The sequence below is a fragment of the Canis aureus genome, chromosome 3 (assembly GCF_053574225.1).
Source record: "Canis aureus isolate CA01 chromosome 3, VMU_Caureus_v.1.0, whole genome shotgun sequence".
NCBI lineage: Eukaryota > Metazoa > Chordata > Mammalia > Carnivora > Canidae > Canis > Canis aureus.
Window position 1 is genome coordinate 55,881,286 of NC_135613.1, and position 17,214 is coordinate 55,898,499.

At 50.2% G+C, this 17,214-nt stretch overlaps 2 protein-coding genes across 14 annotated transcripts in view; one reads left to right on the top strand and one right to left on the bottom strand.

Annotated features, from left to right (window-relative positions):
- The window catches only part of MYH10 (myosin heavy chain 10), a 123,786-nt gene extending 110,240 nt beyond the window's left edge, over nt 1–13,546 (top strand). For all 9 annotated transcript variants that reach the window (XM_077892683.1, XM_077892676.1, XM_077892679.1 and 6 more), the window contains 8 exons: nt 294–455; nt 3,677–3,805; nt 6,890–6,978; nt 7,720–7,843; nt 7,926–8,134; nt 9,572–9,680; nt 10,941–11,113; nt 11,950–13,546. In XM_077892683.1, the coding sequence (XP_077748809.1) occupies nt 294–455; nt 3,677–3,805; nt 6,890–6,978; nt 7,720–7,843; nt 7,926–8,134; nt 9,572–9,680; nt 10,941–11,113; nt 11,950–12,094 (1,140 nt within the window). In that variant the 3' untranslated portion in view covers nt 12,095–13,546. The remainder of the gene's footprint in view (nt 1–293; nt 456–3,676; nt 3,806–6,889; nt 6,979–7,719; nt 7,844–7,925; nt 8,135–9,571; nt 9,681–10,940; nt 11,114–11,949) is intronic.
- Nucleotides 1–17,214, bottom strand: part of NDEL1 (nudE neurodevelopment protein 1 like 1) — a 79,259-nt gene that overhangs the window by 13,616 nt on the left and 48,429 nt on the right. The window contains exon 9 of one of the 5 annotated variants that reach the window (XM_077892687.1): nt 9,102–9,338. The exons of the other annotated variants lie outside the window; for them this stretch is intronic. Within the exon in view, the coding sequence (XP_077748813.1) occupies nt 9,230–9,338 (109 nt within the window). The 3' untranslated portion in view covers nt 9,102–9,229. Of the gene's footprint in view, nt 1–9,101; nt 9,339–17,214 lie in introns of those variants that run through there. 5 annotated transcript variants of the gene reach the window in all.

Genomic DNA, 17,214 nt, shown 5'->3' on the forward strand with positions numbered 1-17,214 from the left:
AAATGAAAATGTCTCCGAGCTTTCACCTGTGTGGTGTCACCTTGTCTGTGACCTTGAAACCAAGGACTCTGCCTTCCCATGTGCCCTCATGGGTAGGCTGTGGGAACAGTGCATATGAGGCGCCACTGTTTAAAGACCTCTCTGAACACAGTTCAGCTGTTATTATTATTCCATTAATAATACCTACTTGGCAGTAAGGAGCCCCCCACAGTAACCCTCTGTAGTGACAGGCTGCCTGGCCCCATGAGGGGACACCTGGGTCCCAGCAGGCCTAACCCAATGCCACCCACCAGGTGCGGGAGCTGGAGGCAGAGCTGGAGGATGAGCGGAAGCAGCGAGCGCTGGCAGTCGCTTCTAAAAAGAAACTGGAAATAGACCTGAAGGACCTTGAAGCCCAGATTGAGGCTGCGAACAAAGCGAGGGACGAAGTGATCAAGCAGCTTCGCAAGCTTCAGGTATGTGTGGCCGCGTCCTTGAGGGTGTCCTGTGGCCCTGTGGGGACCAAGCCTGTGACCTGAGCCGTGGCTTGGGACAGAGGCTGGAAGGACCACAGTGTATCTGTCGTGTCTGCAGGATGTGTGTGGCCCCACCTAGCAGGTCCTGGACAGAGCGGGGGGTCACAGAGCATCCACAGGGTGGGGGGGGGGGTCATGCTTTCAGGGCTCCAAACAGCCCCCGGTGACCATGTGGAGCCACCCGGGAGGAAGGTGGAGTTGGCCATGAGCTTCAGTCCTCTTCCCAGTCTGATTTCATTGGCACTTCTGCTACTTGAATGCTGTGCCAGCTGTCACTATCATGATGTCAAGGTGATTTCTAGGATAACTCCCAGTTCCTGGCAGGATGTCATGGGCCCTCTCTCGTAAAAGGCACAGCTTCTCTGGGGGGACACTGATCATTTGTGACAAATGCTTTAGAAAACATCCATTTCTCTGACCGTGGTGATTCCACATCTTAAGAATGTGTTCTAGCAAAATACAGAGATGAGAAGAAGTATTTTTATACAAAGATCAGAGCTGAAATGTATTTGACCACCAGGCATTTCGATGATGGGGAGAAGGACGCGGTGATAGAGCCTGAGTGAGGAAGCAGCGTAGGGCAGCTTTGCTCACGCCCACACACGTGTATATGTTCATGTGTAGCCGGCCAGAGAGACATGCTTATTAGGAAAACCTTTAAAAGGAAAAGTCAACTCTGGATAATGGGTTCAGGAGTAATTTATTTGCTTCCCTTCTGCTTTTTAAAAAAGCTTAAGTACAAAGCTTTTATTTGGATGAGATAATTACAAAGGTTATGAAGCACGTGGTAGAGAACATCAGTTAGGCTGTATTTACGTCACGGCTTTAGGGAGATGTAATTCACAGGCCGTGCGACTTACCTATTTAAAGTATTTTGAGTATATTTTAGTATATTCACAGGACTGTACAGACTCACCACTAAGTTTGGACATTCTGACTCCCTTGAAAAGAAACCCTGTGCCATTAGCTGTCCCCCCCGCACCATGGTCTGCTGCGTCCAGCGCTGATCAACCACAAATCCACTTTGTCGCTCTAGATTTGCCTGAGCTGGACATCCATATAAATGGAATCCTAGCAAACGTGGCTTTGCGGACTGGCTGCTTTGCCTCCGTGTGCTGTAGCCTGAATGAGTGCTTTGTTCCTTTTTATTACTGAAGAATATTCCATTGTATGGATGCACCACATTTCCATGCATCAGCTGTGGCCATTTGGGTTGGCTTTTCAGCTACTAAGAATACTGCTGCTGTGAGCATTCATGAACATTTGTGTGGACACGTGCTTTCAATCCTCGGGTATGCCCGTACCTACGAGTGGAGGTGCTGGGTTATATGGTGATTCTGTTTAACCTTGAGGAACGGCCAGACCTTTCCATGGCGACTGTCCCGTTTTAGTATGAGGACTCCAGTGTCGCTACATCCTCACCAGTATTTGTTCTTGCCCATCTTTTATAGTCATCCCAGTGGGCATGAAGTGGTATTTCATTGTAGTTTTAATTTGCGTTTCCCTAAGGACTGATGACAAACATCTTTTTATGTGCTTCTGCCTATTATCTTATTTGGGAAAAATATCTTTCAACCCTCTGCTCATTTCAATTGATTTAATAAACAGAGTTGTGATGTATCTGTATGTATTCTGGATGCTTCTTGTGAAATTGAATGGTCTTGGCATTCCTGTCAAAAATCTACTGACATAGACTTCGGTGTTTATTTCTGGACTCCGTTCTATTCCATTGATCTGTGTGTCTTTCCTTAGACCAGAATCACAGTCTTGATTGCTGTGGCTCTGTAAGTTTTGAAATTGGGAAATGTGACGTCTCTAGCTTTATTCTTTTTTCAAGATTGTTTAGCTGTTCCTTATAATTCCATATGAATTTTAGGATCAACTTGTCAATTTCTGTAATGAGAGGGAAAGGAAGCCAGCTTGAATGTTGATAATGTGTTGACTTAGGTGGACCGATTTGGAAAGGACCACCCTTAACAGTCCTCCAGGGCATGAACATAATGATCCTTCCAGTTATTTAGCAGTTGTTTTTTTCAGTGATATTTTGTATCTTTGGTGTACAAGTCAGATAACTAAATTTATACTTTATAAATTTAGTTATAAATTATAAATTATAGTTATAAAGTATAAATTTATACTTTATACTTTAACTAAATTTATACCTAAATATTTTACTGGTTTTGATGCTTATCAGGATGGGTGACTGCTTTCCTAATTTTTGGAATGTTTATAGTGTATGGAAATACAATTGATTTTTGTATACTGATCTTGTATCTTATAACCTTGCTGGATTCCTTAGGATGTTCAGTATACCAGATCATATTATCAGCAAATCAAGCTGGTTATTTTTGCCTAAAGCCTTTCTAATCTGGATGTCTTTTTTTGGTTCTTGTCTTGATGTAATTACTTTGACAAGACTCTCCACGATAGTGTTAAACAAAAGTGGCAAAGTCAGACATTCCTGCTTCATTGTTGATCTTAGGAGGAAAGCATTCAGTCTTTGAACCACTAAGTATGATATTAGCTAGGGTTTGTTTTTTTCAAGATTGTATTTATTTATGAGAGAGAGAGAGGCAGAGGGAGAAGCAGGCTCCATGCAGGGAGCCCGACATGGGGACTCAATCCCAGGTCTCCGGGATCGGGCCCGGGGCTGAAGGCGGCGCTTAACCACTGAGCCACCCGGGCTGCCCTAGCTAGGGTTTTTTGTGGCTGCCATTTATCAGAGTTAAAGGAAATCTATTTATTTCCTTAAGTGTTTTTATAATGAAAGGGTGTTTTAGATTTTGTCCAGTGCTGCCTCTGCATTTTTGAGATGATCCTACCGCTATACTAATTCATTTTTAGGTTTTGCATTCCTCAGATAAATCCTACTTGGATGTTGGGATATAATGGTATATAAATATACAGTGTAATTCTTTTTTATATGCTCATGGATTCAGTTTGCCGTTCTGTTTGTAATTTGTTGTGGGATTTGCTGAGGATTTTTGCATCCATGTTCATAAGGGATATTATTCTAAATGTTTTCATGTAATACCTTCATCATTTCCGTTTATTTTTATGTTTTCAATGGCTATATATTACTTTTATAATCTGAAAAAAAATACACGTTTAAAATCTAACAATGAAAACTATTGTAAAACCTTCTTCCCACTTAATTTTAGGCTCAGATGAAGGATTACCAACGTGAATTAGAAGAAGCCCGTGCATCCCGGGATGAGATTTTTGCTCAATCCAAAGAGAGTGAAAAGAAACTGAAGAGTCTGGAAGCAGAAATCCTTCAATTGCAGGAGGTTGGTGTACTTATTCATCCATTTATTCAAAAAATATTTACCCGGCAGCCCCAGTGGCGCAGCAGTTTAGCGCCGCCTGCAGTCCAGGGTTTGATCCTGGGGACCCTGGATCAAGTCCCACATCGGGCTCCCTGCGTGGAGCCTGCTTCTCCCTCTGCCTGTGCCTCTGCCTCTCTCTCTCTCTCTCTCTCTCTCTCTGTGTGTGTCTCTATGAATAAATAAAATCTTTAAAAAAAAAAATATTTACCCTTAAAATTTCTCCAAGGGCAAGGAAATACGTGTCACTGTCTTTGTAGCCTAGTATACAATTTCACTGCCCATTTGTAATAAGATACTGGACCATCTTACCACTCAGTCCAGCCTATGACACTGCTCATATACAATCCTCTACCTGACCAAAGGCTGAGGGGTGGATTAGTACTTGCTCAGGCAACTTTCCAGGCCTCGTTCCATGTGTAAACAAAGGCAGTGGTGTTTCTGTAGTGTCGGTAAGCATCAGGACTGTTAACTCTAATCTTAGTGTCCTGAGATGGCCCTGTTTATGCATGTGATGCTTACAAGGGGAAAAGTAGGTTTCATTGAGTTCCTAAGTGAATCATCTTGTGATGGATTCTTTCGTTTATCTTGTTTGTAAGTTCTCAGGAAGAGGCACTAAAGAAGGGGTACTAAAGAGGGACTAAAGAGGGTCTGGGGTTCTATCCATGGTGGGCACACCAGAATACATACACACATTTTAATGGTTTTATTGAGGTTAACTGACATACAAAGGAACATACTCAATGTGTACACACATTTCTGTATAAACAGTGATCAAAATTTATTCCAATTGAGAAAGATAAAAGCAACTCAAGTTGAGATGTGATTACGAATTAATATGAGAAAAAAGCTACCACCATCTAGAAATGCTGGATTTGGTGTTAGCAAAGACAACTGTAAATGAGGGGTAGACCTTGCAAGAAAGGAAGGGAATTCCCTCAGTGTTCGGAATGGAAGGAACTGAAGACCAGGTGAGTAAACACTGAGCAGACCCTTGGCTTCCTCCAAGAGGCAGCTTTTGGTTTGGATCCTTCTTTATTTTCAATTTAATTGATTTTTTCCCCCTCTTGTCTTTATTTCCTTTGAATCTTTTTTTTCTGACTTCTTGAGTTGCACACATTAATTTTTAGGCTTTTCTCGTCTCATTCTCCTAGAACACTGGAAATTCCTCTCCTGTGTTCACTGTGTCCTGCAAAAATCTGTGCTCTCATTGCCATCTTTTAAATTTTTTAAAAAGATTTATTTTAGAGAGTATGTGAGAGGTGGATGGGGCAGAGGAAGAGAATCTGAAGCAGACTCCTCACTAAGTACAGAGCCTGATGTAGGACTCGATCCCACAACCCTGAGATCACCCACCCAACTGCTCAACCAACTGAACCACCCAGGTGCCCCTAGTTCTAAATTTTTCTAATTTCAATGATGGTTTCTTCTTTATTCCATGAATAGTCTAAAAGTGTGGTATAAGCTTCCAATATGTGACTTTTGGTTTTGTTTTTTGTTTGGTTTTGTTTTTTGCTTTTTATAGCTGGTTTCCGTTTTATTGCATCATGGCTAAGAATATTGAGAGCAGAGCAGCATTAGGGCCTAGCATGTGGTCCATCTTTAAAAATGCTCCAAGTGCTTAAAAGAATATGCATTCCTCAGCAAAAGTAGATGCTCATGATAGAGCTGACAGGGCTACACACACAGGGGACGGGGCCCTGAGGGCCAGGGCACTGCCTCCGTACCCAAGCCCAGCAGCGGCGCAGCCTCTTCAGAAAGTGTGTATTCCAGGCCTTCAGACAGGAGTTTGCTGCAAGAGGGAGAAGCCATCCCACAGAGAAAGCAAGCCCCACCCTTCCCTCCACCTCTCTCTCTCTCTCTCTCTCTCTCTCTCTCTCTCTCTCTCTCTCCCCAGACCCCTTTGTCCTTCAGCTCACAGGCCCCAGGCTCCTCCCCTCTCTCTTGTCTGCAGCACACCCAGCAGGTGGACAGGAAGGGCCCCTTGCTAGGACCGGGAGGATGGAGCACCTAAGGCCCTTGGGTCAGGCCCAGAGCATCCTACCAGCTGCCCTCACAGTCAGGCTCACTCTGTGCCACGTGCAAGGGCCTTTGGCCTACATCCTGGGCACTAATGTAACCTGCATGCCACGCACACAGGTGAAATCCTTTTTATGCAGCCCTGCCCCACAGGCATCTTAAAGCTGTGCCCTTGTCAAATAGAGATCTTTTAGGAAGGCCAGCTGCAGGGGAAGAGACACCGGATAGGGAGGTGTCAGGACCCCGACTTTCCACTGTCGACCAGCCTTAGACTTGGCAAGCCACTTCATCCATACGCTCAGGGAAATGGTGCGGCTCTCACATCCTGAGAGTAGCTCTGCCTTTACCCATGGGTGGTGAGAAATGTGCCCTGGCTGCTTCCTGGGGCAGGTCCTCTTTCCAAACAAATCCATGGAAGGGCTGCCACAGGGCCGTTCTTCCTGCAGAACTGGCAGGTGCAGAACTGTGTGTCCTGCACCCCCTCCATGCCCTTTCAGGAGGCGGCCCTGCTCACCGCAAAGCCCGAGGCCTCACACTCGCCCCCCTCCTCCTCACAGGCACTGTGATCCTGACTGTGCCACACAACGGCCCAGTTTCCTGGGGCCTTTGATGTTTCTGGTCTCTAACTAGTGTCCTTCCTCCAAACTGTATGACCCATGTATCCATGTATGTGACAGAGTCATGCCAAGACCATGAGCTGGTCTAGTTCTGGGTTTGAATAAAGTTCATGCTCAGTCTGTGATTAAGAAACCCCAGCTTTCTCAGGAGGGCAGGAATAGAGCTGTCTCTTAAATTGGAAGTGACAGCAAAGCGCTTACACAGACCAGGACTCCCCTCTGGGGTCAGTTTTTCATAGGATGTTGACAAGAGCACACTGCCTGGCTGGCCGGCTTCGTTTCTCAAATCTAACAGCAGCTTGAGGCACAGAGTGAGCTGGATCCACGGAGGCTGCAGCCAGCAGGGCAAGGTCAGACCTCACCATGGAGTAGATGCTTCACCAGAGCTTCAATCCCATCTCATCTTCCTTAGGAACTGGCCTCATCTGAGCGAGCGCGCCGCCACGCCGAGCAGGAGAGAGATGAGCTGGCTGACGAGATCGCCAACAGCGCCTCTGGCAAGTGAGTCTCCCGGCAGCCAGTGGGCCAGGGCGGGCTAGAGACCTGGAGCAGTCCCATCTGTCCTCTTGGGCACCTGTGGTCTGTCCCCCTTGGGGCATGCCCACCGCCCCCGGGGAAGGCCGGGCAATCAGACATCTGGAAGTCAGGTTGGTCTGCTCCTCTGTTCCAAGTCTGGGCAAAGAGGATGCTGGGCTTCCAAACTGCCTTGAGCACAACCCAGTAGGTCACACCCCCGCGGGTCAGTCATTCCCACACTAGGCAGGAAGGAAATACACCTGAAACTAACCCAGTTAAGTCTTCACCTTCCAGGTCATTCAGTTTGGCAAGCAGATCCCTTAAGACCAACATCCCTTGTGTAGCCTGGATGAGGGCTGACGTTTTATCTCAGTGCGCTGGAAACCCAGTGGAATCTAAGCTAGGGCGTACTGGGGTCACTTTGCCCTTGTGGAAGGTCACCATGGCCGCTGTCTCCAGAGGGCAGATGGAGCGCAGCAGGGAGGCCAGCTGGAAGGGGACCGAGGTGGTCCAGCCCGAAGTGACAGGGCCCTCACTAGCATGGGAAGCTTGGAAGTGTCATCACGAGGACTTGCTGATGGGCCGGGGGACGGGAGCGGGGGGAAAGTCAACAATCAAGAATGATGCTGGTGTGGAGCAGCCCCCCTGCATCCCCCACCCCACCCCAACCCCCAGGCCGGGCAGACCAGGTGTTGAGCCATCTCCCTCTCTCCCTGCCCCGGCCAGGTCTGCGCTGCTGGATGAGAAGCGGCGTCTGGAGGCACGGATCGCGCAGCTGGAGGAGGAGCTGGAAGAGGAGCAGAGCAACATGGAGCTGCTCAACGACCGCTTCCGCAAGACCACGCTGCAGGTGGCCCGCGCAGCGGCCTGTCTCCTGGGAAGGGCTGTGGTGCCCGCCGGCCCGAGTGACCAAACCCGGCTCTCCTCTCCAGGTGGACACGCTGAACGCCGAGCTCGCGGCTGAGCGCAGCGCCGCCCAGAAGAGCGACAACGCACGCCAGCAGCTAGAGCGGCAGAACAAGGAGCTGAAGGCCAAGCTGCAGGAACTGGAGGGCGCCGTCAAGTCCAAGTTCAAGGCCACCATCTCTGCCCTGGAAGCCAAGATTGGGCAGCTGGAGGAGCAGCTGGAGCAGGAAGCCAAGTAAGAAGGTCTTGCTGTCTTAAACCCAAACTTCCTGCATCTGCTGCAGGCCAGGTCCCAGCCGAGCCTGTGAGTCAGACACAACCCACACTCCGCGGTCCTGCAAGGGCTCCCTTAGCCTGGGAAGCCACGACAGGGACACACATACCCAGAACGGGAGACTGAGGTGTTGTGAGCCCTCGGGGACGGCTGGCTCACCTGCGGGCTAACCCTACTGTGCCCTTGACCTCCTAGGGTGCCAGAGGTGCTCTCCCCAGTCAATGTCCAAGTGGCTGACATCACACAAAATGCTACAGCTGGTTGGCAGAGAGGAAATGCAGTTTGACCAAACAGCTTTTCTTCTCCCATAGGAAAGGACTGCTCGGCATTTCCCGTTGTGTTGTAGTAAAGCATCTGGAGAGCTGCACAGGCAGCTCTAGAGGCCACTGACCCCACCCTGGGTTAGAGCAGAGCTTCACGTTTGCCCTCCCGATGGGCAGCTGGGGGCCCAGGATTGCAGGGCCCCCAGCATCCGCCCGGGCCCCGCTTCCTCAGTCTCCCACTCTGCAGACCCCACTGCACTCAGAGAATGGGGCTTATTTGCCATCACAGTCATTGTGACCTACCCTTTCCAGCCAACTGCAGGGGCTGGCCATTCTTGGTAACATTTGAGAAGGAACAAAAAAGACTGTTTTCTGTGGCACTAAGTTCCTTCTCTTCGGCACGGCCAGCGTGGGCCTTTCAGGAAGCATGCTTACTTGCTTGGCTTTAACTAAACAGGGAGTGTGAGTTTTTTGGGTTTTTTTGGGGGTTTTTTTGGGTTTTTTTTTTTTTTTCTGTTTCACTAGTAGCTGCGACAGCCCATGAATTTTAACCTAAAACAGTTAACAAATCGGTTTGTTTGGGTTTCCACGCTAAAAAGTTAGGTAATGAGAGTGACTGATTATGGTTTTTATCTGCAGAAGATTTGAATATATAGGCAGGTAGCTTATTTTTTTAAAAAAAGATTTTATTTGAGAGAGTGAAGGAGACCGAGCGGATGAGCAGGGGGAGGAAGAAGCAGACTCCCCACTGAGCAGGGAGCCCAATGCAGGGCTTGATCCCGGGACCCTGAGATCATGATGTAAGCCAAAACCAAGAGCCAGGCGCTTCACCAACTGAGCCCCCCAGGTGCCCCTGGGGCAGGTCGCTGTGATCTTCAGAAGGCCACCAACACGATCGACATCTGTGTGTGAAGGAATAACGAATGCGCTTTTTCTACCCACCTGCATTAGGATATGATACATCAGAAAGGAAGAGTTTCTGGGCCATGTAAATTATATTGTTGTGGTCAGAGAGGTCTGGGAAGGCATTCCAGCGTGTGTCCTCTTCCAGAGACAAAAGACTAAAAAAAATAGTTTCCCCATTCCACCATCATTTCTGGAGTTGCCAAAACTAACACGTTGGTCGTTTTAATAGGGAACGAGCAGCCGCCAACAAACTAGTCCGTCGCACGGAGAAAAAGCTGAAAGAGATCTTCATGCAGGTTGAAGATGAGCGTCGACATGCGGATCAGTATAAAGAACAGGTAAGGAAGGGGAAAGAGGAGGATGACGATGCCTCCCGCCCTAGAGCAGCTTTACTCAGCAAGGACACTCATGCACAATGAGCCCAAGTGTCACCATCTGACTAGCGACATGAAGATGCTGTTTGAAACGTTAACACTTGTGTTCTAGCAAACGTGCTGTTCGTTGTTCTCAGCAGACACTCTGGGGTGCAGGGGACACAGAGATGATTGTGACACAGCCGCCGCCCTCAGGGCTCTCCCGAGGCAGCCAACATAGGCAGTGGGGAGCCTGGACCAGAGGCCTGAATGCAGTCTTACAGTTAGCGGTTTTCTCCAGAGCATGTGTGCCCCATGGAGGAGGACACCTCTGCCTGTGACACTCACTCTCCTAAGTGCCCAGAAAACAGTCCTGGGCATCGTCGGCACTCATTGGGCACTGGCCGGAGGCAGGGGTGGCTACTGGCCCCGTGTGCGGGACCCACCTGGTCTCCCTCGTCTGCACCCAGCCAAACCCTGGTCTGAGCATCAAGGGGCTGCTCTAATGGGACTGGTTGCCATGGCCGGGTCCACAGTGCCTGCTGCCTAGGGGGGCCCGTGCTCTCCCTCTGGGCCTCCCCACTCTGCTGTGATGACACGTGGCCCCTGCAGATGCTGGGAGGGAAGGTGGCCGGGGTGGAGAATGCCGAGGCCCTTGGCTTTCCCTGTCCCACCCCCAGGACCTAGCGCCACTGAGGGCAGCTCTGGGCAGACGTGAGCGACCCGCGAGGCGCTGGCCGGCGTCTGCATTGCTGAGTTCTCGCATTCGCTCTTCCAGGGTGTCTTTGTACTTGAATCAAAGCGTAACATCCGAAACACCCGTGCTTAATGGAGGTACAAAACCAATTGTACCACCTCCTGGGGTGGGAGACTGTGCCTCTCTCTGGCTCTTTTGTATTCTGCAGGAATCGGTTCCTGCTCTTAATCCCCTAGGTCACTCACGTGAAGCTACTCAATTGTACGTATTTCCCTACCGAAAACACGAGGGTGAAAATAGGATTTGACATTAGATTTCCTTTAGCAGTTTGCTTTGTAGACACTGGCTGTGCTGGGACTGGCAGGCTGATGAGAAGGCCTCAGACCATCCACCCCCCACCCCCGCCGTGTGTGTGTGTATGTGTGTGTGTGTGCGTGCACATGCACGCACACACATACACATTTGTCGGGGACATGCTCGGGATGTGGCCATGCCAACACCGAATTCTCCCATCTGGTCTGACTCGGCTGGTGCGACTCATCCCCCAGATGGAGAAGGCCAACGCCAGGATGAAGCAGCTCAAGCGGCAGCTGGAGGAGGCAGAAGAGGAAGCCACACGTGCCAACGCATCTCGGCGTAAGCTCCAGCGGGAACTGGACGATGCCACGGAGGCCAACGAGGGCCTGAGCCGTGAGGTCAGCACGCTGAAGAACCGGCTGAGGTAAGTGACCCGGGTTGGGGTCTGGGTGGGGATGTCCCACAAGAGGCGCTAGGTCGCAGAGCCCCAAGCTTTGTGAAAACAGCTGCATTTGTCACTTTGCATTTGGCCCAGAGGATTCCTCAGATCCCCGTAGTTCTTCCCTCTGGCTCCGGGATCGCTGTGCGTTTATCCGGTCAGGATTTCCAGCAGAGGCGGCCCAGGCCCATTCCCTTTCTGTGCCGCGCAGAGTAGACTCCACCAGGATGGCAGGAGGCCCGAGAGCCGGGTCAGGTGTCCCATCCCTGTGCGGAGGTCCCAGCCTCTGGGAAAAGCAGGGCAGCAGCTCCTGGTGCCACCTGGTGCCCTTGGCCCTCCTCCCACAGTGGGGGAGGACAGGACAGGTGGGAGTGAAAGCCACCCATCGCCCCCCCCCAAGAACAGGTTAGCACAGGTGTCGGCGGATGGTGGCCCGTTGGTCAAAGTGTGTCAGTGCCCTGCTTTCTGCACAGTGAGCTAAGAAGGGTTTTTTACCCTCACAAAGGGCTGTACAAGAGCCAAAACAATGTGCAACAGACCTTACGTGGCCCACAAAATCTAAATGAGGACTATCTGCCCTCCCTAGAGCCCCGCCTGTTCCCATCACATCCCATCCCTGCATGCAGCCACCCAGCCCTCTGAACACCGCCCGGGGTCTGCTGTGTGCTGGCCAGGTAGCACTGGAGCAGCACAGGGCCTTCCCGAATCCCACCCCCCCATCCCCAGGTCGTGTCCTGAGGAAGGGGTGCAGGTTTGGGGGCCCCTAGACAGCCGAACACATCACCAACTTTATCCACACGTGTCCACTTCCCGTCCCCCAGACGAGGTGGCCCCATAAGCTTCTCGTCCAGCCGATCGGGCCGGCGCCAGCTACACATCGAGGGAGCCTCCCTGGAGCTGTCAGACGATGACACGGAGAGTAAGACCAGTGACGTCAACGAGACACAGCCGCCGCAGTCGGAGTAGAGCCCCAGGAAGCCAGGGGAGGCGACACAGCGGGACATGCAGGTACTCGGCCGGCGCCGGCCTGCCCTGGGGGCCTCCAACATTTAGGAACTGGGCAAGCTTTGGGCTTCCTGACAGATCAACCGTGTCTTACGGCTTTCCAGCCCACACATACCGTATCCTGCTTCAGATTTAAGTACAACTGCTCCCCTTTTTCTATATATACACACAGAACACACACCTACTCAGCAGAGTCTCCTCCTTGCATCTATTTTCCATATACTCATTGAGAGACCATTTTATAATCCACGTTAAGAGAACCCCTTTGCAGACCAACTCCAGATCCTCGTGGCCAGTGGCTGGGTTCTTGGGGCAGCCCCATGGTGGCCGCTCTCTCTGCATGCGCTCTGTCTACAGACAGGTAACTTCGTTCTGTGTTGATGTGGCCCCGACTCCTCAGCCACGTCGAGTCTCTTAGCACATTGTGGAACCTGACCCACACTTGCATCTCCCTGTCCTTCCTCCGATGACGATCAACACTATTTCAGTGAGCAAACTGTGAAGGGGGCTTTGGCAAGATGAGGGGTGGGTTTGCAGCATCCACTTGGGGCCCCCGCGCCCCTCCCACCCTCAAGTTGGTGGTTGTCCCCGCATCTCTTCCTGTGAAGCGTCCCCGGCCAGGGCTGGCCTGTGCACTGAAGGGACAGCGGCCACGAGGCCGCAGGTGGCAGCCGTCGCGCCAACCCCACACCCTCTGGCTTGGCCAGCACGCTGCCCTCTCGCCCCAGGAGCAAGCAGCCACAGGGCACTCGCCGGGGCCAGTAGGGGGCCCTCCCTCTCCAGCCAGGCTCGCATGCTGACCTTGCAAATTCAGCCACTGCTTTGAGCCCAAAATGGAAAAATATTGGTTTTGTGTCCCACACTTATTCCAAGTTTGTCCGGGAGGTTTACGGATCCTCCAGAACAGATGCCATCTGCCTGAATGTTGATATGCCAGTGGATGTGAATCCTTTTTCATTTCTCCTTCCCTCTGGACAGTGTTACAGTGAACATTTAGCATTCTGTTTTTGGTTGATAGTTAAGCAAACTGACATTACAGAAAGTGCCTTAGACACTACAGTACTAAGACAATGTTAAATATATTATTTGCCTCTGTAACAATTCAACTGTGCTTCATATCATGTACCTCTCTAGTCGAAGTGGTATTATAAACATTCAGTGACAATGAATCAGTGTTAATTATAAATCCTTGATCCTCTGCAACGTGCTTGAAAAACAAACCTTTTGGGTTAAAAGCTTTAACACCTGTTAGGAAGAATTTGTCATGTGGGTTTGGAATCTTTGGTTTTCCCCCTTTATGAATTGTACTGGCTGTTGACCACCAGACACCTGACTGCAAATATCTTTTTTCTTGTATTCCCATATTTCTAGACAATGATTTTTGTAAGACAATAAATTTATTCATTATAGATATTTACGCCTGCTCTGTTTACTTGGAGGAAAAAGCATCCGTTGAAAATAAACAGACCTCAATAAACAAGAATAATCACGTGAATGTGGCATCTATCTTCTCACCTTCTCTTCTGTGATCTGATTGGAGGCTGGGCACCCCACAGACTTAAAAATGCAGAGGCCAGGCCCACGGTTGCTGAGGCCGCTGTGGTCCCAGAATCTGGCAGACACAGGCTAGCTCTCTGGGCGGTCTTGGCTCCGAGTCCTGTTCTCGCAGTGGCCTCAGCATGCAGATGTGTGGGGGAAGGACAGGGCCACTGGGGCCGGACACCCAGCCGTTAGTGGACAAGGGAGCCATTTAGGGCTGCAGGATGAACCCTTTGGCGGGAGGGTTATGGTCATGGACCAGCGCAGCTCATTACTAGATCAGCGTGTTTTGTTTCAGACTATGCTCTTGGGCAGGATGCATGCTGAAGATGCTTGGGGGAGGATTCAGGGAGATCCTAGAGCAGCCTCTCCAGTGTGGGCCAATTCAGATAGTCTGGAATGAAACACTAGGACAACGTACGATCCCACAGAGAATGCGGATTTTTGTTGTTTTCAATATTCCATGATGTTCTCAGGCCAGGCTGGTATTGCTTGGCCATGCTGCTTGGCCATGGTGGGGATGTGAAAAACACAGGCAAAAGTGCAGGATGCCCTCTCGCGTGTCCTCACCCTTGTATCTAGGGTCTTACCCAGGTGTGTCTGGCTTCCCTCAGAAAGTAAGAGTTCCTCCCTGTTTGGCTGGTTTTGGGGGTGCTAACGCCAGCATTGTCTGCCGCCAGCTTAGCTGTCCTGGGCCAGCCTAGTCAGGAGAAACATGATCTGCATGGACTTGCCCCAGTTCCTGTTTCTACAGAGATGCTAACCAGAAGGAACCTCACTTCACGTGAAAAACCACTGCTTCGTGGTCCAGGGAAAGGCAGTTCATAAAGCCTTTGTTGGGCACTGAGAGCCCCAGGAAGAGGGTTTATGGGAGCTGGGCTCCCAGTGTGTTGGGAGACTCAGAGAAGCCAGCGGGTTGCCACCCAGCGGCAGTGCACCGCGTCGTCAGGAAGACTTCAGGCCCTGTGCTTGTTGAGATGGAGCGGAGATGCATTGAGGCTCTGCAGGGGTGTTCACTCTGCTGCCCACACGAAATGCCCTGTCTGTCCCCACCACATCACAGCAGATGTTCCAGGGATCATCTTCATTTGCTTTACTGAGGAAAACACACCCATTCCTAGCCGGGCTGGCCAGAAGGTATACTTTTGGAGCCCAGACATCAGACCAGAGCCCTGTCACAGTCCCTTACCGTCACCAATCTGCCCCATCCCTGGAAACTCCACCTTAGATGAAGTATGAACCAGACAGCCAAGCCACCTCCCGGCCGGCCCTCCCTATGGCTCTGGATCTGACCTGTGGCCCTGCTTCCTGAAGCCAGTGTTGCCGGGACATGGGTCCGTGTCAAGACCAGGGAATTAAAGCGCTCACGTCTGTCACATTCCAGGAAACACCGTGTCCTGTCCGGGTGGAACCTGACAAAAGCCATGCTGCAACAGGCCACAGGATGGAACCTTTAAGAAAGTGGAGAGGCTGACTTCTCTCCCCGGGTTCCAGGCAAGACAGAGAGCCCACAGCTGAGACTCGAGGAGAGCCCCCATCCACACAGGCTTCCTCGTCACTCTGTGAGGGCAGCGTCTACACCAGGAGCCTTCCCAAATGTGCTGGGGTACTGTGCCCTGTGCCGGCTGCAAGGACCAGGCGGGGCACTCCCATTTCCTGGTGCAGCCAGCTGGCCTTTGGGAACCTGGCAAATCATGGGACACATCTCCTTGTTGGAAATCGAGTATGAAACACTCAGTAAGGATATATGGACACGATGATGCCAAAGACCACAGTAGCTGTAATTATGCAAAAGAGTGTGAACACGTCCTTCCACCTTTACTACAACTAGAATTCACGTTTGATTAGTTAATGCCAGCGAGATCTATTTTTTTCCAAAGGAGCCTAATGGCTCTGCCCCTGCTGCCTGGATGTCACCAGAGCTCATTTAGTGATGTCATGTGGCACAGACTATGACACAGCAGGTCTGATGGAAACAGCACTCCGTCCCTCCAAGCACCACACCGCATAGGTTCTAAGATGCCCGTGTTCTCACATATGTGAAATCTCAGGCCTCCCACAATGGCCATCAGTGGGGGGCCACTGTGCCATGGTTGCCATGGCCGGGCTCCTCCTGGTAAGGTCAAGAGAGCCCATCAGTTCTTGCAGACTGATTATCAGAAGCTTGGGAGGAAATTTCTGGAGCCGACAGCAGAATACGCTTTCCAGAAGTGCTGCGTCCCCAAGAACTCACCGCAGCACAGAGAACAGTTTGGGAGAACAGAGACAACCTGGCCAAAACCGTTCAGAGCACCAAATCACAATGCAAAGTTTTAGGAATATCTCTTACATTTTACTTTTTTTTTTTTTCTTACATTTTACTTTTTAATTATGAAGTGCAATATGAAAATCTGTCTAAAGCCTAAGTAAAGCTCTTTCGGTAAATATAAAAAGTTTATAAACGAGAGTTTCCATGGTTCTGACTGGCACATTTTCCTTAATGGTTCACCAAATAAAGGTGTGCCTCCTAAGTGCTGGGTCTGGGATTGTAGCAAATTTGCCCCTCACTAGGCCGGTACAGGGGCAGAGCCTGGGAGGACCCGTATTTTTAACATCCTCAAGGGTGATAGCTGGTCACCCAGCAGGTCAGAGAGCCCCTGCCCTGTGCTACTGGCTGAAATCTCCAAGCTTCTCACCCCAGGTCTTCAGGCCAATTTGGACAATCCAGGAAAACCAATTTCATTACTTCCATTTTAAAAAGTGAATTTGGAAAAAAAAAAATGAATCTAGGCAACTTTTTTTTAAAATTTTTATTTATTTATGATAGTCACAGAGAGAGAGAGAGAGAGAGAGAGAGGCAGAGACACAGGCTCTGGAGAGGGAGGGAGAAGCAGGCTCCATGCACTGGGAGCCCGATATGGGATTCAATCCCGGGTCCCCAGGATCGCGCCCTGGGCCAAAGGCAGGCACCAAACCGCTGCGCCACCCAGGGATCCCGAATCTGGGCAACTTTACAGAAAAATTTAGAGGACTCACAAAACATTTGCATCTTTTTTTCTTTTTTTTCTTTTCTTTTTTTTTAATAAAGCCATTCATCAGGATGCCTAGGTGGCTCAGTGGTGGAGCATCTGCCCTTGGCTCAGGGCGTGATTCTGGGATCCTGAGATCGAGTCCCACATCGGGCTCCCCACAGGGAGCCTCCTTCTCCCTCTGCCTGTGTTTCTGCCCCGCTCTCTCTGTCTCTCATAAATAAATAAAATCTCTGAAAATAAAGCCATTCATCTGTGTCCACTATTTCCCAATAGCCACTTCCATTCCCATATATTGGCATATCTGCACACAATGGCCCTGTGGATAAGTCATCCTGACCATTCCCCAGCCATGAGACATTGATGTTATTTGCTATCGAGATTATTTTATTTGCTCTTACTACCGTGGGCAAGTTTCCCAAAAGGAGAAAAAAGAAGAGTTTTCATAGCGTGTCACATTGTTACACGGACCACAGACCTAGAGGATAATTTGGTGACACCAAAGTGTACCTATTCCCCTAAATTCTAGGTGAC